Consider the following 20,961-nt stretch of genomic DNA (forward strand, 5'->3'; position numbering starts at 1 on the left):
GAAGAGGAGCTTTAAGTTAAAAAGGAATCTTTTAGTGGGCATGAATTACTAAGTGCACGTATTACAAACAAAATCTGTTTTAGAGTTAAAATACATTTTTATTCGCCTACAAAAATAGCCCCAGTGGGATAAGGAATAACTTTTGTACTCGCTCCAAAAATATTTTTACTCCCAACTTAAAAAAAAAATGGGGAGTCAAATCCTACCACTTCAGAAGCTTATCTGGAGCATTGGATATGTGGGTATATTGTGCTTTGTTTAGATGGTAGTGTTTTTGACCTTGATGCAAATGGGCTCTTGAATAGTATATTGTAATGTACAGCTGTGTGGTCATTCTTATACTTAATGTCAGTTGTACCTCACACTAAACCTCTGATCTCCTAAAACTCAGCCCGACTACTCAGCCTCCTTATCAAGTGAGCTATAGAGTTGACCTTTGGTGTGAAAAGCATTTGCAAGCCCAATAAGGCTGGCTTCCCAGAACCTCACACCAGTGCTGCTTCTAAAAAACCTCCCAAAACCCAGTTTGCCAGAAGAGGATGCGAGTGTCCCAAAAAGGGTCTAGCTGGCATATCTAATATTCTTCAAAGGCCAGCCTGCAAAATACCTTTGGAGGATGTCGGTACACCGAGAAGGGTCTCTACTGTTGTCTCCAGATGCCGTATAGCTGTTAGGAGAAGCTGTTCTCCTCTCTGCTTTCTTCAGCTTCTGTTGTTCTTTCTTCCACAGCCAGAGATATTTTTCGATGTAGTCAGTGAATCCACATGGACAGAGGTCCTGACCGAATCCCAGCGGGAACATCTGAAGAAGTTTCTGCCCCAGTTCCCCGAGAAGAAGGCAGAGACACAGGAGCAGGTCATCTCTTCGCTCTTTGGAGGGGAGAACTTCCGCTTCGGAAATCCTCTTCACTTGGCCCAAAAACTCTTTCGTGGTGAGCTGGCATTGTCGAGATGTCCAAGGAATTTGATTTACAGCACGATAGCAAGCAAACTCATGGGATGTAATAAAGTGCTAGGAATGTCGATCATTATCAATGTTTAAGCTTGTGTTGATAAGGAAATGATATTGCTGGTGCCCATTTGTTCATTACAATCTCCATGTTGCCCATTGCCGGTTTCCATAGCCTTCCATTGTATCCACTTGTACCATGTATTGCACATGACTAGTCGTAGCAGGAAAAGTGAAGTTTAAGGGATTCACAGGTCTTGCATTTTTTGTTAATGGCTGCTTTCTTAGGTTTTAGAAGAAGAAATTCTCAGTATTGCTAAACATTTTCTCACCTGGGGCTTTCCTAGAAGTGTTTGTGAAGTGTTACTTTTTTGTGTTGGTAGAAACAGTACTGCTATGCAGATTTATTATGTTTATAGCTTTTGTATCTGGTTTAATACAGACGCAGTTTTTCACAGAAAGGGGTCCGTAGAAGTAACGGCGTGTAGTTATGTGCACGCCCTCTGTTTTTATGAATGTACCATTGTCTGATCTAACAAAGCACCCAGCTGAGCCACTCTTCTCTTTGCAACATTGGTTGCATGAACTATACTACCCTAGCAAACAGCATTGCGACTAGGGCGGCGTGAAAGAGGTCTTTATCTGGCACTTTCCTGCTGCTTTGCCTTGCATTGCATCTCGTTTTCTAAAGGTGCTCACACACTCCACCCGCAGCTGTTTGTCTTGCCCTTAAGAGCATACCTTCATTAAACAAAATGTCCCATTGTTTGTGAATGTAATCCGGTGGCCTTTCTTCCACAGATGGACACTTCAATCCGGAGGTGGTGAAGTACAGGCAACTCTGCTTCAAGTCGCAGTACAAACGGTACTTGTGCTCACAACAGCAGTACTTCCACAAGCTCCTGAAGCAGATCCTGGCCTCTCGCAAGGTACCTGATCTGAGTGACCGTGGAGACCTCTGTTTGTAATCAATGGCGCCGGAATGTGGGGGATAAAGGTTCATTGGAATGGTTTGGGTATGCTAGAAGGATGTTCATACAGTGGATGGTGGGTGGCGGAAGTGTTTGGGTGCAGGGACAAATTGAACATGAACATGGTTTTTGGGATCTTGGGAAAATTAAATGACTTTGGTGCAGCGGGTGGTTTTTGGTGTGGAGGGTGCTTAGGGCGGGTGTGCCATAAACGATCACTGTCTTGGAAGGATAGTGTGCTTTGCTCTGTTTGTGGTTCATCTGCTTTGTCAACACGAGCCCTGCCGAACGGGGCCAGTATAGTTCCCCCGATAGCCATGCTCCGGTTGGTATTCTGGTGGGAATAAGAGCATGGAGGTGCGTTGGCCGTCGGCAAGCCTTAGGTGAGAACCTCTGGATGGGAAGCAGTTGGTCTTCAACTGAACTTGAAAGAAATGGGAAACTCGGCCATTTAATCCTCCTATGAAGCTGTTGCTTATTATTGTGCATTTCAACTGCATGCATTTGACAATTGCTGCAAAATAGCCACTTCTCAGTATACAGCTGCTTTTTAGTTTGATCAGCCTTTTCGCATACTTAAATGGTTAACCCCCACAACCTCTCGTCAGCCATATTTGTAGGAATAGTTGCGCCAAACTCGATTTTGATCTGATTGCACACATCCTTGACCTTTGCTGAAGTTCAGTCTGTCGAAGCAGATGGGTGAATTGAATCAAAAAATAAATATTGTCCTCTGTCCATTTCAAGTTAGCTAGGAACTCTAGAGTTGGGCAACGCAACCGGGTCTCTGCATTCGAGACCAGGGCTGCAGATGAGTTTTTAAAGTGCCTGTGTCCTTTTCCCTAATTTTGAAAGTTGGGAATAAAATCACTTATTGTGGAGTAACATTTTCAAAATTTTCGTTTTCAAAAATTGTTTACTATGCTCCCCTCTTTATTTGTATCTTATTGACTCTCTGTGGCAACAATAGGGAGTGCTTTCATGCGTGAAGCACCTCATTGCTGCTGTCACACCTGTGATGTGTGTGGGAATGTGAGTAGACTCTGGGGTATCGAATATTCCCATTTTTATTTTTTCTCTTGGAGTTTTTTAACCTGATTATAATGAGAAAAATGGGACATTACACTGCTTGGCATGTGGGCATTTACAGGCATTCTTTGTAATGTATGCAATTTATTTAAAGAATGTCCCATTTGTTTCTTAAATAGGAGCTGCTGGACCTCGCCAGGCAGAATGGCTCCAACATGGAGATGAAAAGAAAGCAGCAGCCTCCTGCTAGCCTTGCAGAGGAGAGGGAGAGACGAACCCAACGCCGGTACCTGAAGATTCTGCGGGATGTGAAGGATGAGTGTGGGGATAGCACTTTGTCTTCTGAAGAAGAAGGTACACTTTATACAAAAAGCTTCTTAAGCACTCAAAGTATTTTCCACAGATGTACATCTGCTTCCGGCTTTTGCGATCCATGCACGGTTAATTCTGTTCAGCTGTTTTGTATTGTTCTTTTGAGATGGCTTCTTGTTTGTTTGGTTTTTATTTTTCCTGATCAAACTCTCAAACATCATAGCATAAAAAGTCACTTCCAGAAAGCGCAAGTGCGGGCTTTTTTTACTCAACAAATGAGATGAACACAGTATCTCCGTTGGAATCTTCTTCTTGCAGGTGTTGCGGAAGGATTTTCCACAGTCCTCTGTTGAGGAGTGTAAAAAGAATGACCCTCTGTCTAGCAGGGTGTCTACCAAGTTGGTCCCAACGTTCACAGCTGGTAGTGTGGCTGAGCAGTCGAGTTTCCTTGTTGGAGGGAGGTGGGCTGGTCTCCAAGTACAATTCATTCCAGACAGATGCGCAATAAAATACATTGCACATAAAATACCGCAAAGGTGGGTGTACATGCACCATTTATTTAGTGTTGCATAATGGTTGAAAAACCTGTTCGGGAGATTTTTCCACAGCCCTTTGTTGAAGCGTTATCCTAAGGTAGAATTCAGTTTTTACTGTTCTCTATCCCCATTTTTGGGAACCCCTAAACCTTTAACATTTTTGTTTGTTTTATTTTTTTAAAGATTGCATTTGGTGATTAGAATAACTTCTAGTGAAGTCCCCTATCACTACCTCCCTTTTTTTGGTATGGTCCTACGGTAACCCATAGGGAACTAGGGCAGGGATGCTTTTTGGTCCAGGGGGGATTTTATTACCCTGCACTGGTTTTAGGGAGTAGGCTGGTGCCAGCTGCATTAGCAGCCCAGTGTACGTTATTGGTAGCCAATGAGGTACTTATGTATTTTTCTAAGTCTTGCTTTAATCCGTTTTGGTTTTGGTGATTCTTTAGGGAAACGGGCACGCTTAAAATGGCTTTTGTGCACATATGGGCTCCCTTTGAGCCTGGCTCTGAACCCTCGATTGTGGTGGGGACTAGTTGCAACCAGAACCGACCATTACACATCCTGTGAAGTAGGCCTGAATGATTAGTTGTTTTTGGGTCATCCTGATTGTCTGGCTGTCAAAACCTTGATTTAGGTGCGCTGGTCTGTGATTGGAGGGCATGGTTCTATCTAGGGGAAATCAAAACCCTGCCTCATTTCTGCAGGTTTATTTATTTATTACATTTGTTACTCGCCCAGACCCTAGGGTATCACGGCGAAAGATACAGGAGAGGGAAACTCATTATTATACAATGTTGCAGTTACAATACAAATAATAAATGTTCTTTATACATAGGTTACAAGATATCATGTAGTCATATACCAGATTCCAATTGGTCAGTTGGCCCTTCCCATTTTGTTTCAGCCTTATTTGCAGTACAGCGGCTGCCCTAAGCAGTGTAGATGGTCATGGGAGGGTAGGGCTTGAGTGGTTAATATTTATTGAATAACCAGGTTTTCAATGCTTTTTTGAATTTTCGTAAGGAATCCTCGTTTTTGATACTCAGAGGTAGTGCGTTCCAGTGCGAAGGGGCTAGAACTTTGAAACTACTTCCTCATGCTCTGCTGTATTTGTATTGAGGAACTTCTAAGAGGGCCAGATTATTAGATCTCAGCGACCTACATGACATTTTTTTTTAATGGAGTTGTTGAGTTAGCTGGGCGCTTTGTTGGTGGTACATTTGTAGACGATACTAAGGGTTTTGAATATGATCCTTGCTTCAATTGGCAGCCAGTGGTTTTCTCTTCTTGTGCTGGATATATGTTCAGATTTCTTTATCCCTAAAGCCGCTCTGAGGGCTTTATTCTGTAGTAATTGGATTTTGTTTAAATTGGTTTTGGAAGTTCCTAGGAAGAGGACGTTACAGTAATCTAGTTTTGTTAGCATTAGGGCTCTAGCCAGGGTGATGCAACTTACAGGGGTGAGAAATTGGCGACTGAGTGCAATAAGTTTTGCTGTGTAGGCTGTGGACGAGGAAAGGGCTGCTATTTGTTTATGCATGGAGAGGTTGGCGTCAATGTAGACGCCTAACATTTTGACTTGTTTAAGTACTGGGATCCGGGTACCGTCGATATTAATGTGAGAGTAGTCCGGGTGGAGGGTGCTTATTCTTTTTTGGGAGCCCACAATGAGGACCTCAGTTTTCTCATCATTTAGGCAGAGACTGTTCGGGGCCATCCAGTTTTGGATTATGGAGTAAACTTTATTAATGGTGAGAGTGTCTTGGGTGTAGTCGCCTGTAATAGGGATGAGGATCTGTGTCTCATCTGCGAAATTGGTGTAAATGACACCCATATCGTCTAAGGCTGAGAATAAAAGTTTAGTATATGCATTATAGAGGGTGGGGGAGAGGCAGGATCCCTGGGGGACTCCAATGGGTACTATTATGGGGTCCGCTGCAAAGTTTCCAATGGCAACTCTGGATGTACGGTCAGTGAGAAAGGATTTGATCCAGTGTGTGGCGTTGTTGGAAAGATTAAAATCTTTTTTTAGAGTGTTGCATAGTTTGTCATGATCTACCAAGTCGAATGCTGCTGATAGGTCCAGTAGCAGTAGTGTGGCTAGTTTGCCTGAATCTCTAATAGTCTATTTGGATTTTAAGATCCAGGAGGGCTGTCTCAGTGCTGTGATTAGGCCTAAAGCCTGATTGTCTGGCTCCTAGCAGGTTATTTTGTTCTAGGTGAGTTTGTAGTTGGTTATAAGCTATTTTATCAATGATTTTAAGTAAGAATGGGACAGTCGTTATGGGCCGGTAGTTTGTGTGCACTAGTGGGTCTAGTGTGGGCTTTTTTAGTAGAGGGGTGACCCAAGCCGCTTTAATGCTGACTGGGACCTGATTAATGGAGAAGGAGGTATTTACAAAGTTAGTGATTATAGGCGTGAGAGTGGGGGCACAGAATTTAATTAGGTGTGCTGGAAAGTTATCTCCTTTGCAGTTGGACGCTTTAAGTTTGGCTATAGTATTAAGTACTGTATCATGAGAGACTGGTGTGAAGTTGAAGAGGGGGGTGGTATTTTCTATAATCGTGGAGATCTGGTTGGCCGTGGAGTGTTTGTCGGACAAGTGGTTTCTTTTGGAGATAATTTTGTTTTGTAATAGTTTAATTTTAGTGGCCAAGGCATCTTGGATGGTGGTGCACCATTCTTTACTTGGTTTGACTGGGTTAATTATGGGGATCGGATTCTCCAGCTCCTTGAGTATGGTGAATAGCTCTTTGCTATCGGAGGCCGCATTACTAATTCTAGTATTGAAGGCATCTGCTTTATGGGCGATGTCTGATTTATAGGTTTTGTTTGCAGAGTTGAATTCTTCCAGAGCTTCTGGGGTGTGGTTTTTCTTTAGGCGGTGTTCAAGCGATCTTTTGATCCGTCTAAGAGACTAATTCCTCGTTGAACCAAAAGGAGGACTTTTTGTCTTTACGTTTGGTTTTGTTAACGTAGGGTGCTAGGGCGTCAATTGTACTGGTAAGACAGTTATGGTAATGGTCTGCCAGGGCACAAGGTTCTTTGGCAGTAATGATATTGTTATTGAGGGCATTGGCTAATAGGGGGTTGATGTTTTCTGCTCTGAGTTTGCGGATGTTTCTTGTTACATAGGATTCTTCAACAACCGTTTTCGGTAAGTCTGTTTTTTTGCACAGGATAGTGAAGTTTATGCAATGATGGTCTGACCAGGGTACTGGGGTGATGGAGTCTATGGATACTATAGTGTTAAGATATAGTATCCAGTCTAGTGACCTCCCTTTTGTATGGGTAGGGGTGTTCACGAGTTGCGTGAAAGCCATGTCTTTAAGTGCACTGTGTTAGTGCATCTGCTTTGTGGTCTTGGGGGTCGTTAAATCCTAGATTCAGGTCCCCTAGGACTAGGCATTTTGTGTTTGGTTTAATAAGTGGCGTTAACAATAGTGGTATGTCTAATTCTGGTTGAGGTATGGTGTTAGGTGCTCTCTAAATGGTTATTATGTTTATAGTGGTTTTGTGGTCCGTAGCTAGTTTAGCTAGCAGGACTTCGTAGCCGACTGGGCTCTCAATAGGGCTGTTTCTTATTTTGAGATGGGCTTTAGAGATAATGGCTACTCCCCCACCTACTGATTTTGGTCTGTCTGTTCTGAGAATGGTGTAGTCTGGGGGAATGGCAATGGAGAGCGATGGGCCAGAAGCTTGGTGGAGCCAGGTTTCTGTCACTATGAGTAGGTCAAGTTGTTGCTCAATAATGAGGTCATGAATTTCAGTGGCATGAGCAGGTATGGACCGTGCATTAATGAGGGCTGCTTTGAGGTGTGTGGATGGAGGTGGCTCTTGGGTTGGGGTGGGTGAGTGTTGGTAGTTTCTATGGAGTTAGATTGTTGTTTGAATATGATGGGACTTTTAGGGTGTTTAACTTGGGTTTTTAATAGGGGTATATTTCCTGTGTTAGCATGATTGATAAAGGTGATAGCTCTAGGAGGGTTAGTGATTCTAGATCTGAGTCTTTGGGTTCTTATGGTACCTAGAAGAGGGATTTGATTGGGTTGATTATCTTTGATGGGTCCTCTGATTGGAACGTAGGAGGTTATGTAGGTACGTGATCTGAGTCTAGTGCGTCTAAGTGCACTGAGAACCGGGGTAGTTGTTATAGGTACTAAGTGGGGTGTGTTATCACTTGGTGGCTTTTGGATGCTTTTGTGATCTATTAGACTATTAGTTGAATGATACAGATTGGGGAATGGTGTAGTGCAGGGCAAGAAAGGCGTAGGGCATGGGATGGGGTGATGACGGGGGCAGGCTGCTCTGGAGAGGCCGTTGTCGAGGAAAAGGAAGTGGGTACCTGTGCAAGGTGTCATACGGGACGACACAGAAGGGAAACATCATGATTAGTAACCAGCCTTGCATCGTTTGGCTTAGTTTGGAATAGTGAGGGGACAGGTATTGGCTGTCTATAGTGTACCTGAATGTGTCTCTAGTGGAACGTGCCTGGGCGAGTAATAGTGCTATGGGCTACTACTATTTTATCGGGCTAGCTAGTAGTATAAGTCTGGGCAATGACCGGTACATATGCGTGATTATGGTTGCAAAGTGCTAGGTCCTAGGCAAATTAGAGGTGGATAGTACTAGCAGTGGCAATGCTGACTAACATCACAGGGGTTGAGATGCGACTATGCACATATGTGCAAAGAAAGGCAGCAATGGCAAATGCTCGCAACACAATAGTCTCTACGGGACCATAAGGCACAATACAATAGCACTGTGGTCTCTAAGCGAACATAAGGCAGATCACAATAGCACTGAGATCTCTAAGCGACTGAGGCACAACACAATAGCACTGAGGTCTCTAAGCGACCATGAGGCACAACACAATAGCACTGAGGTCTCTAAGCGACCTTGAGGCACAACACAATAGCACTGAGGTCTCTAAGCGACCATGAGGCACAACACAATAGCAGTGAGGTCTCTAGGCGACCATAAGGCACAACCCAGTGGCACAGTGGTACACAGTAGGCAGATTCGTTTTTTTTTGCAAGGGATGGCTAAGACATAGTATGCAAGTACACAGGTGCTCTAGCACAGAAAATAGAGGGCAGTTGGAGTTATATTTGAGCGTCCGGATATGCACAGGGTACAGGAAGCTTGGCAGGGCAACGTCAGCATATACTGTTAGTACTATGCGGGGTCAAGTGAGTACTAGACTGTAGTTATAAACTAGCAAAGGTGATGGGCAGGTGCCTAGGGGTCTGCGGCACATAGCAGGTACAGTAGTAGCCAACAGAGACTATTGTCGGTTTGGCGCCAACTGCAGCTGAGGCAGGGTGTAGTGGGGACCTGCAGGGCCAGATGTACTGAGGCGAGTGTAAGATGATCATAGACAAATTAGAAAAAGGCTCAGTAGTACATCGAGCAGACTACAACTGGAGCATTACACAAGTTCAAGGTTATCATTTATGCGGAATGGCAGTTTAAAGATGCGATCTATAGCAGGATGTCGCTAGTAGCAGTTATAAAGAGGCCTACCCCGGGGGTACCAGGCGGCTCGGGCCTCGGACGCCTCCGGAAAGGCAGGGCTCCTTAGTTAGCTGGACCTTTGGAGGATGGCCGGTGCTCGCCTGGCGGCGTGTGTGGTTAGCCTTGTGGAGGGGGAATGGGCCAATCGGGCTGGCGCTGGGGACATGTGGCCGCAGGGGAGGTCGTGGAAGTGCCGGTGGCCAACTTTGGATGGGATTCCCTCGTGGTTCCCGTTGCGTCCCGGGGCGAACAGGGGAAGAACAGGGCCTTTTTCCTCTGGCCTTCTTCCTGCTGGAAGATATTCCCACAAGCAGATGCGAATGCTGTGGTAATTTTAGGGCCAGTTCTGGTCATAGTGGCTGGATCATGTTCCTGGCTTTGATTTATAGCTGCCGGACGTCTGCCCTTGGCTGGGCCATCCTGGGCTGTCGTCCTCCTTCATGTAGGATCAGTCGATCTCCTTGCTTGCTCGTACGTCTTGGGGAAGGAAGCTGCTGCCATCTAGAAGGGCTGTGGGACACCCCCCACCCCATGGTTATTTGTTTTGGTTATTCTGGGTCGCCCCTACTGTTGTCTTTGTTGTGGGTCCAGGTTCTGCTGGCTGGCTACCCCGTACTGTCCACTGAGCCGTTGGATTCTGTTTGGGCAGGTTTTTCAGTCTTCCTTTCTGGCTCGTGGGTTCAAGTCAGTGGGTGCCTGATCTGCTAAACGGCACATGTAGAGAGAAGATAAGTTATCAGCGATCAAAAAGAATAGACAAAGATTTTGCAATGTCTTCAACCAATTATAGGCGTGAAGTCCCTCAAATCCTTTTTTCCCTCTTTTCTTTCTTTCTCTTTCCTCCTCTTTATCTTTTTTCTCTCTTCTATCACTTTCCTTCTTTTCTTTGCTACTCTTTCGCCCTAGTTTCTGTCCACCCTTTCCTTTTCTCAACCTTCCGAGCTCTGCACTCCCTGTAAAATTTGTACAAAAAGTGTGTTGAAATTTGCGTGATTCTTGTTTTATTTATTGACTGTTATATTGTATTGTTTTTGAATTCTATTGTAAAATTGTAATAAAGAATGTTAAAGAAAAGAAGAGTTGTACTCACTGTGTTTGGCTGTTACTGAACTGAGTTTTTTGGAACTGTGACCATGAGTACCAACCTCTGGGCACCCGACTGGTGGGTTATTTGAGATGCTTACCCTCCGAGGTCCCCTGGGCCATAGTTGAGGGACAGGGGGAGGATCTGCAGGCCCTTTCTACCATGTTTTGCCATTTGTTTGTATCGGCTTGAACCCTCGTTGAGTTAATCGCTTGGTGGAGCTGCTGGGTCTTGTGCTTGGCACTGTAGAACTTCAAGAGAATCTCCTCTGATGTCGCCTGGGACTGATTGTGGTCTTCTCTGCACCTGTGGCGAGGTCTGGTATTTGGCTTCATTTTCCCTGAAACCGTGGCTGTGCCTACTGACTTACCTTAAACTCTTCCTGAAGTGATTAAACAGACACTTACCTTATGATTGTATAAATGGTTTTTAAATCTTAAAATTCCACTCATGGCTGAGAAAGGCCTGGTTTCAATGTATAACTGCAACATAATTCAGCATACCGTTTTCTCAGGATTGTAGTGAGTTTGTACAATCAGTCTAAATGTGTTTTGACATTTGGTGGCCTCTGGCTTTAATTTTTCTAAATGTTCTCCCTCTCTAGGTCCTGCATTTGCTGCCGGGTGCCCTTTTGTATTAATACTGTTCCCTAGAGACTTCTGTGACTATTTTCAGTGTTGTCGCATGGGGCTCTGAATTGAACGATGTGACTGTACTCTGTTTCGGATACCCTTGTGTCACACCCTTGATAGATATATTTATTGTGTCCACCGTCAGTAAGTGGACTTGCATTTTAAGTGGCAGGAGTCAGTTGGGTCTTAAATGACCATTACTGTTTTTATACCTATACTGTTAGTAATGTGTAGCCTTAAAGTACTTAATTTGACCCAATAGATGTTCTATATGTGAGCTTTACTAAAAATGTACATTTTCTCGGCTTGTAGGTGTAGTGTATTGTTTGGGGTGACTATTAGGAAGAACTATATCACCAGGCAAGTCCGACTGCTCTGCTACAGCTACCACTCGAGAGCCTGGCCTTTTTGTTTGGAACCTTGATTCACCTTAGGTTAGGTGCTATCACATCCCTCACCGGAGAGTTGTGTAAAAATCTCTCTAACAGTGTGTGCATACATCTATTCTAAAGATATAAAGGGTCCCAACCAGACGATAAATCAATCCATGGGATAGCATTGGCAGAGCAGCTTTGGCTTCCCGCATGGGAGTGCAGAAGGGGGATGGATGGATGGATGGATGGATAGGTGGGTACAGTTGGCCCCAATAGGGATTACTGTACATGGGTTTCCTGAACAATCTACACTATTATAGAATTACATAAGTGACCCTAAATTCAGATAATTGCTATAAATAATACAACACTCAGTAAAAGAGAGTATGCATTAACAACAGTTAAAGGTCTTTAGAACAGATCCTTCCTGTTCCACACATTGTTGATCAGGGTTAAAAAAATAAATTCAGATTAATTGTGGAAGTGTTAAAACTAACTACTGGGTGCCGGCATCACCCAGTAGGCAGGAGGTGAGTACATGGCGCACTGCAAATCTAACATCCACATGAAATGTACACTTAACATTTTGTACAATACATTGTTTTTTTTTTTGAATTTTTTAATTAATTTTATGCAAACAAAACAATACAAACCAAACAAGCAGTATAATTGCAACAGTTCCTACGCACCGTTTCATCTTAGTCACTGCTCCCCCAGTCCCACCCCCCTCCATGAGCCTATTTGTTATTCACATTCAGTGTCTACTACATGCGGCAGGGTCTAATTTTCCTCGGATTCTGTTGGATCTGATATTACTCCGAACATTTCTGTTATTAGTGATTTCCATGCCATCAAGGTACCCGCCTTCTCCTCACCACTCACGCTGCTCGCTTCTTGCCATACCACTGTTTCAGCCTCTGCCCATTTCTGCAATTCTTTCCACCATAATTCCACCCGTGGCTTGTGGCATTTCTTCCATCCCATGGCAATCCTCCGTTTTGCGAGCACATATGCCAGATCTTTCAGTTTCCCCACATGCTTGAGTTTCTGTGATCTGGGGAACCCGCCTAGTAAACAGGCCCAGGCCGTATCTATGACGAGCGTGACCCCCTTTCCTGCCAATTTCTGCGCTACTTCTCCCCAAAAGCACTCAATTATTGGGCATGACCAAAACATGCCTGTCATGTCAGCGTTTTCTTGGTTACATTTAGGACACGCTTGTCTTTCAGTATTACGAAACTTGGATATTCTCAAAGGGGTCATGTATGCTCTATGCGTTATATACAGCTGTATTTGTTTTAGTCTGGTGTTTCTCGACACCTTCTTGTGATAACCCAGGAAACGTTCCCACATCCCATCCTCCATCGGGGCTCCCACTTCCGCTTCCCAATCCAGTCTCAGGTGTGTCAATTCCTTCCCCACCGTAGTCATTATCATCTCATATAATCTAGAGCTCTCGTGCCCCCCCCCTCTGATATGTCATATATTGCCCCCACAACTGCATCTGGTTCCTCTGTCAATACTGTTTCCGGCCATATTTTCCAGATCTGCTGCACCATCCTATTATACGTGACATATTGGCCTCTTCGTTAAGTTCTTTAAAAACCCCGATGGTCCCCTCCTGCCAAACGTCCCCTAGCGTTACCAACCCCACCGATTCCCAGTAGGTCCTGATAATCACTCTCATCTGTTTATCCCCTCCCATCAAGGCGACCAGCGGTATCTGCGGGGAGCATGGGAATGGATCCTCCATCATCCGGCATGCTCGACGCCAGATTTTCCATCCTAGCATCATCATCCCAGGGCGCTCCTTCATTTCGGTTTCAAGCAACCAAATCATTTCCCTCAAGTAAAACTGGGTACAGTCCTGCCCAAACAACCTGAGTTCAGGGGTCACTTCATCAGAGAGCCATTTAGCCACATATTGTAGTTGACCCGCCAAATAATAAACTTTAAAATTAGGCAGTCTGATACCTCCTTATTCGTAGATGTTCTGCAGTTTCCATAACGCTACTCTATTTCGGGTGCCATGCCACAGGAAGTCCCTACACATACTGTTCAATTTAGTAAAGAATTTCTTGGGTATCATATATGGAATGTTACTAAAGTAATGCAGGAGCCTAGGTAGTACCACCATCTTGAGCATAGCTCCCCTTCCCATCATTGCTAAGGGCAGCTTCTCCCAAAACTTCATGCTGTTCTTAATGTTCCCAATGGCTATTTCGGTGTTGTATCTATGTTCCTCTTCCACCGTGTGATACACGTCTATTCCAAGGTAACGAAAGGAGCCAATCGCCCATGGTATTTGTAGTACCGGTAACCTATCTACTGGGGTTCCTCTATAGCTACCTAGCGGGAAAATGCTGGACTTTTGAGGATTCACCGCTATACCTGACAACTTCGCATACCTCTCCATCACTTCAAGTATGTATTGGAGATTTTCTTCCGGGTATTGCAGGTATAATAATAAATCATCTGCGTACAAGGATATCAGGTGTCTTTCTCCCTCTACCTCAATACCTATCATATCATATTGTTGCCTGAGGTATATTGCCAGGGGTTCCAGGGCTAGAATGTAAAGCATCGGGGACCAGGGGCACCCTTGCCTGGTGCCTCTGCTAAGGTTCCATCGCTCAGATATCACCGATCCTGTTCGGACTCTAGCTAGCGGCTCACTGTACAGCATCTGTGCCCACCTGATGTAACCTGGCCCCACTCCGTACCCTCCCAGGGCTGCCAATAGCCATGACCACTTAACCGAGTCAAAGGCTTTTACTGCGTCTAAAGACACGATTGCCATTTCGCCCTCATTCCTGCCTCCCCATTCGACCACCCGGTGGAGTCGCCTATGGTTGTGAGTTATATTCCTATTCGGGGCATAGCCTGTTTGGTCAGGATGTATTAATCTACCGATTACTTTCCGCAGTCTGTTTGCCAGGACAGCCGTCAATATCTTGCTGTCCTGGTTCAGCATCGATAAAGGCCTATAGGAGCCGCAGCTATGCCCTGGTTTGTTGGGTTTGGGAAGCGGTATTATGATCGCTTCTCTGAGCGACTCTGGCAACCTTCCCATCTCAAACGCTTCATTAAGCATTTCTAGCATTGGGGGGAGCACTTCCTCTTTGAATACTTTATAAAATTCGCTCGGGATCCCGTCTGCTCCTGGGGTCTTACTAGTAGGCAACTGCTTCACGACCTCCTCTAACTCCTCCAAGGTAATTGGCGCATCAAGCTCCTCTTTCTCCTCTTCACTTAATTTGGGCAGTCCTATATCTTCTAGCGTTTCGATTATCTCCTACTGGTCACCCCCCACCTCGTCCCCATATAGCACCTTGTAGTAATCCGCAAACTCCTTGTTGACCCCTTCTTGAGTGGCCACTACATCCCCATCTTCTCTAGTTATTGTCCTAATCGGGGGCCTAGGGGTCTCATTTTTGTATAGCCAAGCCAGCAGGCGGCATGTTTTATCTCCACCCGCATGCTGCCTCTCAATATACTTTTTGTAATTGAGGTTACAGAGCCTTTCCCAGTGCTCTGCACACTGCTGCTGTAGTTTGAGTACTAGCTCGGTGTCCACACTACTATTCTTTAATGCAGTTTCTAGCTCGTCTTCTGTCCTCTGTAGGTCAGCCAAGACCCCTCCCTGTAGCCCTTTATACTTAGCAATGGCAACCCCCCGTATCACCACCTTAAAGGCTTCCCATAATGTGCCCGCAGAATCAACGCTACCAGAATTAATCTCAAAAAAGTTAGTGATCTCATCCCTAATATCTTCTCTAAAGACTAGATCTTTAAGCGCCTCCGCTCAGAGGCACCATGTAGGGATCCTCGTCCTCGGGGGGCAATATTGCCATCCCAGAATTAGAGGCGAGTGATCCGAGAGGACCCTTGCCTTATATTCGATTTGAGTAATCTCTGCCATCACATCTGCTGTGGCAAAGACATAATCAAGCCTTGTATACAGTTGATGCGGGGCCGAATAATGCAAATATTGTTTGTCATTAGGATGTTTCATTCTCCACCCGTCCGTCAAGCCAAAATCCACTAGCAGTGTCTGAAACGCTTTTGCTGCTGGGGTGAGCTTATCCATCCCGCTATCAGATCTGTCCACCATAGGGTTTAACACACAATTAAAGTCCTCCCCCCCCCCAAATCACTGCACTCCCCACACACATACTAAGATTGGTGCACAGAGTTCTGAAGTATGCCGCCGTGTTTTGGTTGGGGGCATACGTATTTACGATGCTTACTTCTTTGTTTTCCACCAGCCCTCTCAGTATGACCATCTTCCCATCTGTCTCGACCACTTCTTGTGTTGGTTGGAACGGGACATGCGGCACCACCCAGATCAGCACTGCTCGAGCGTAGGCGGAATATGGCGGAATATGGCGAACCCACCAGTCCCCCTCCATTTTTTCTTAACCAGTTCCAGCTTCTCCCGTGTCAAGTGCGTCTACTCCCATAGGTCGTTAATATCCTTCTCCCTGCTTTCCAGCTGATCCTGCCCATTCACGTAGTGCGAACACAACACTCTGACTCTTCCATGTAGGCTCATGACAAAACTTAAACTCCCCATAACCATATATAGACTCAACTCTTCGTCCCCCCCCCCCGCCTATTCCCCAACTTCAAACCCTTGTGCTTCCTTACCGTGTCATATTTATAACCGTGGCTCTAAGCACATTCTTTGCCGTAATATGCAATGCTATATTCAAGTCCCACTGTCATGAGCAGCAGCACCCAAGGCACCTGTCGATGCATGTTATCTCCGCCATCTGCTCCTTGGATATCCGGTTCCTGGGGACAGCTCTGCGCATCTAGCCATCCCATGGCGTCCTCTGGGGTGTCAAAAAACAAGGTTCTGCTCTTGTAGAAAACCTTCAATCTGGCCGGATACAGCAGCATGTATCTGTGGCCTGCTTCTCGCAATCTCCTTTTCACTGACCCAAACTTCATGCGGCTTCGCTGTACGTGCAAGGTATAATCCGGGTACGCCGTCACATTCGCCGAGCCTCTATGTATCGTGCCACCCTTCCGAAAGTGTTCAAGGATTTTTTCCCGATCTCGGTAGTTTAGGATTTTCGCTATCACCGGTCTGGGGGGGTTCCCCGGCGGTGGTTTCCTTATCAGGGCCCTATGCGCCCTCTCTACAGCGAATCCCTGGGACAGGACTCCTCCGGTTATCTCCTGTAATAGCATAGTCTCGATGTATTTCGTAGGGTTGGTTCCCTCAGCTCCTTCCGGCAGTCCGACAATGCGAATATTGTTCCTTCGGGCGTGTCCCTCCACCTCTTCCGCCCTGATCTCCAGATTGCCCACACGTTGTATCAAGGCGCAGAGTTCAGATTTTTGGGTAGCACAGGCCGCTGTATTCGGGGCCACCTCTTTTTCTAGGTCTTCCGTGCGCTCAGCCAACATTCGTACGTCTTGCCGGAGAAGATTTACATCCTACTGCACCGCTCCGACTTTGAGCTCAAATGCAGATTTCAATTCGGTGATTGCCAGGCCCAGTTTAGTCTCCAAGGCCACTTTCAGATCAGCAGTAGCCGCAGCGCACCTCCTGATTGCCCATAATGTTTGGTTCCCCAGCAGGGGTCCTGTCTTTCCGTCTGGCCCCTTCGGCGCATAGTGGCGTTTCGGCAAAATCGTCCAGCGTGGTCTGCTTGCCTTTTTGTTTGACGGATTTGATGGACATCTTGGTATGTCTTGGGTAAGGCGAGTCAGCTCCAATACGTGCTGTCTTTTCCTGGAACGTGCTGAATTGCCCAAATGTCTAGGTCCAGCCTAATCGCTCTGGGGGTGATCTTCGGTGGCCTCCTCTACTTCCAGAATGGACTGTGTCCTCCCACGTACCAATGTGGGTTCATTTCTCCCTCGCAGGACTAAGGATCCTACCCGGGCTGTCTGCTCGGCGCTGATATGGCTCCGCAGGCTTTGGTGGCCTCTTACTGGTCACCACTTTCATGGGGTGGCCCCGCACTTCATCGTCCGCAGTTACCCCTTGCAGCCTCCACGGGCACATAGTGCGTGTCTCTTGTACTCGCTTCAGGTGGCTGCACGTTTCTATGGTCCTTCCTAGGCTTATCTGTACTCTTCAGGTGGCAGGGTCAACTTCCTTCTTTTGTGTTTGCCGGCCTCCACATGTTGGTTTAGTGGAATTGCATTGCAGGTTGAGTTACAGGTGTATGCTTGTTCCTCTCCTTCTCCTGGCGAGGCGCCGGGTTTATTATGTAAAGGCACTGTCACGTCTAGCTAGGGCCCCCAGGTGGGTTTTCATTAAATCTCAGGCAACCCTTAGGCTGTGCTCAGCTTTGTCGCCAGTGAGGCCTAATTGCATCTATTTTGAACACTCCCAGTACGCAGCTGGCCCTGTGCCTCCGCACTGCCGCGTTATCTCCAGTGCGAGTATTCTCCAAATAGGCCGCCCCGTCTCAGGCCTATCTAATAGTCCTGTTTCCTCTTACATCTGTAAGCAAGCCGCCCGTGATGCTTGGGCAGTTCACTCACCGTCACTTCACAGCAGCTAATGTGCACACCAGTGCCGCGTATGTATCGCCCGTATACCGCCGAGTATGGCAGTGTACGTGGCGTGGCGATCCTTGGTGAGTGAGCAGTTTTGCAGTGTCGCTCCCATACAAGGTTGCTCAGAGTGCCACTCTCATTTTATCTCGCACCGGGCATGCACTTTCCGGTCACGGCACTGTTCGTTATCGTTTCCGTTCCGTTTGCTTCTCCCTCAGGCTTCGCGCTGTAATTAGGATGGGTTACAGCTTTACTCTGCTTGCGGCCTCTCCCAGCAGGCACAATCCGAGCGCAGTTCGCCCTCCAGCTACGGGCCACCTGTGAATTCGTTTCACTTCACATCTCATTGTTTCTCTTTACCCGAAGGGTATATGTGTCGGCTCCCTTTGTTGAGCTTCAATGTTGCGCACTCTTGATGGTGTCGTGCAATGGAGTTAGCACTCGACACCCAACAGCAATGCCAATGCAGCCCTCCTGTTAGCTGCGCTGCAATAGAAATGTAGACAGTGTGTCATCGGCCTCCGGAGCCCGTGAAACAATGTAGCGCCGCTTGGTCCAGGGCACACCAGCGCGAGCCGGGCCGCTCCCGGGGCTGTCTCAATTGGTCTCACCCAAGCCGTGCAGCCGCCGAGCTTGTCGGGATATCTGATTTTGATTAATGTTATGGCGCGCACGGCCGACGCTGTACACCATTCCTGTCACTTCCAGTGCAGCGCGTCTGAGGATTTCAGCCAGGCAATCAATCCCGTCATGTTCGTCGGTCTTCCTTTGTTCGACAGGTGGCGGCCATCTTCTCTGCCTTCACGTCTGAGCCCCGGGATCTTCCTCAACACCGTACTCTGTAATTCCTTCGCAGATCAGCATCACAATGTGTCAAAACACTCCCAGAGGCATCCCACACATGATCCTCAAGTTATACAGCTTTTGCATCATTTTTCACGCGGTCACAGCAGGATGATTGAAGGATCAACAGGAGCCCTGACAAAGACACGTCCTCTTACATGGCTCCCAGCCACGCCCCCCCCTACATTATATGGTTTATAGTCAATAAGTCGAATACAATAATTTCGAATGCCTTAATGTCGGATGCAAAATGTCGAAAAAAAATGTCGAATTTGTTTTTTTTTTTCATTGGGGGGTTCTGCTCCAGCCCCCCGTTTTTTATTAACCCTTTTTTAACTAACTACACCCAAAAACAACCTATAAAATAAAAAACATACATTTGAAAAAAAAATATCGACATTTTTATTTTCGACATTAATGCATTCGAAATGATGCATTCGAAATGATGACTGTACACCACATTATATTTAAGTATGTTTGAGATGTGCCCCAATTTTTCTTTATTAACATTCTCAAACGCTCAGTTAATGGCACATATGCATGTTTGTAAGGTACCTGTAGCATGGAAGCCAAACGTATCTCCTGGAAACGGTTAGCTTTGCGCAAAAAAAACTCTCATCTGGTAGAAGCTGGCACTAAATGGCTCCAGGCTATTTCAGACCCTGCTAAGGAGTGGGAAAAAAAGGTTCCCAAACTCAGCATTTATTAAGTTTTGGAGTGACCGTGCTCCAGGACATAGGTTGAACACTTGATCCCCACAGCCTCTAATACATTATAGTTTAGTTTACAACATTTATATAGCGCAGCCGTGAACCCATAGGCATAAGGGCACGGGACAGAAGATAAACTCATACGAGGAAGAAAGCTGGTGAAGAAGTGGGGGCTAGACCACCAATCGGAGAAACAGCAAGGTTTTTAATTTCTTCTTGAAAGATTCCAGGTCGGGTTGGTCTCTGAGATCAAGAGGAAGGTTGCTCCAAGCCTTGGGGGCTGATAGATAGAAAGCTCCCTTTTCAGCCTTTTTGGTTCGACTTCTAGGAATGCTCAGAAGTTTTTGATTATTTGATCTCGGATAACGACTTTACGTTCTTTCCGAAATGAATTGCCTCTCAAAGTCAGGCATAGTGCCATTGATGCACTTCTAAGTAATCATCATAAGCCAATATTGTATTCACGCCTCCACTGGTAGCCAATGCAGGCCCCTTCTTGCAGCCGAGATGTGATTGCGGCGCCAGAGCCCTGAGACAACTCTAACAGCACCGTTCTAAATGACTTGGAGTCTATTCATGTCTGAATTATTAAGGCCAGCCAATAAGCTACAACAATAGTCAATTTTTGCTCCCATAATTGCCCGGGCGATTGTTTCAGCATTTGCTTGACTGATGAAGAGCCTGAGCTGGGCAAGACGTTTTATATAAAAAGCTGCACTGGAAACCAGGCTGCTTACATGAGCCTTCATGGATAATTGTTCTTCCAGTACCACCCCCCCAAGGTTTTTACTTTAAGGGGAGATAGGGTAGTCTCGCCAAAAAGAAAACTAGTATAGACCATGCTCAGCTTGTATGCTAAGGTGGGCAAGGCTACAAGCACAAGTTCTCTTATTCTTGTTCAGAGCAAGATTGTTTCTGAACATCCAGCTCTCAATACTTGCATAGACACGATTAAGTTCTGCCTCATCAACTGAGTGGGTACCGACCATGGGGACGACACATTGGGTATCGTCCGCATAATTCGTGAACATGATCCCCTCTTGCACAAGTAAAGCAAAAAAGGGAACCATGAACACGGTATATAAACAGGGGGACAGACAAGCACCCTGTGGTACACCAAATTCGATAGGGACGGGGGGGGGGGCTTCTACCTCTCCTGAGAAAACTCTGCTAACACGGATGTTCAGAAATAAAGCAACCCATTGTGTAGCCATGGGAGAGAAATTGACAACTGCCTTCAACCTGTCGACCAGAATGGTATGGTCGACCAGGTCGAAGGCAGCAGAAAGATCCAGGAGCATTAGCATAGATGCCAAGCTCCTGTCCATCCGCTCCATCAGTCTAGATTTAAGTTCTAGAAGGGCGGTTTCGAGGGGATTGGGTCCTCCGACGTATTCCATATCTATGACATGTAATCACCACAGCTGTGCTGCTTCGGAAACTTTTTTCGGCGTCTGCGTCCTGCGTCGATGACGTCGA

General features: G+C 46.1%; 1 protein-coding gene across 2 annotated transcripts in view; it reads left to right on the forward strand.

The window, feature by feature from the left end:
• NFRKB (nuclear factor related to kappaB binding protein) overlaps positions 1-20,961 on the forward strand; it is a 423,246-nt gene that overhangs the window by 97,759 nt on the left and 304,526 nt on the right. For both annotated transcript variants that reach the window (XM_069614148.1, XM_069614149.1), the window contains exons 4-6: positions 730-931; positions 1,750-1,877; positions 3,128-3,302. In XM_069614148.1, the coding sequence (XP_069470249.1) occupies positions 730-931; positions 1,750-1,877; positions 3,128-3,302 (505 nt within the window). The remainder of the gene's footprint in view (positions 1-729; positions 932-1,749; positions 1,878-3,127; positions 3,303-20,961) is intronic.

The sequence above is a fragment of the Ambystoma mexicanum genome, chromosome 9 (assembly GCF_040938575.1).
Source record: "Ambystoma mexicanum isolate Mex_15411 chromosome 9, UKY_AmexF1_1, whole genome shotgun sequence".
Classification (NCBI taxonomy): Eukaryota; Metazoa; Chordata; class Amphibia; order Caudata; family Ambystomatidae; genus Ambystoma; species Ambystoma mexicanum.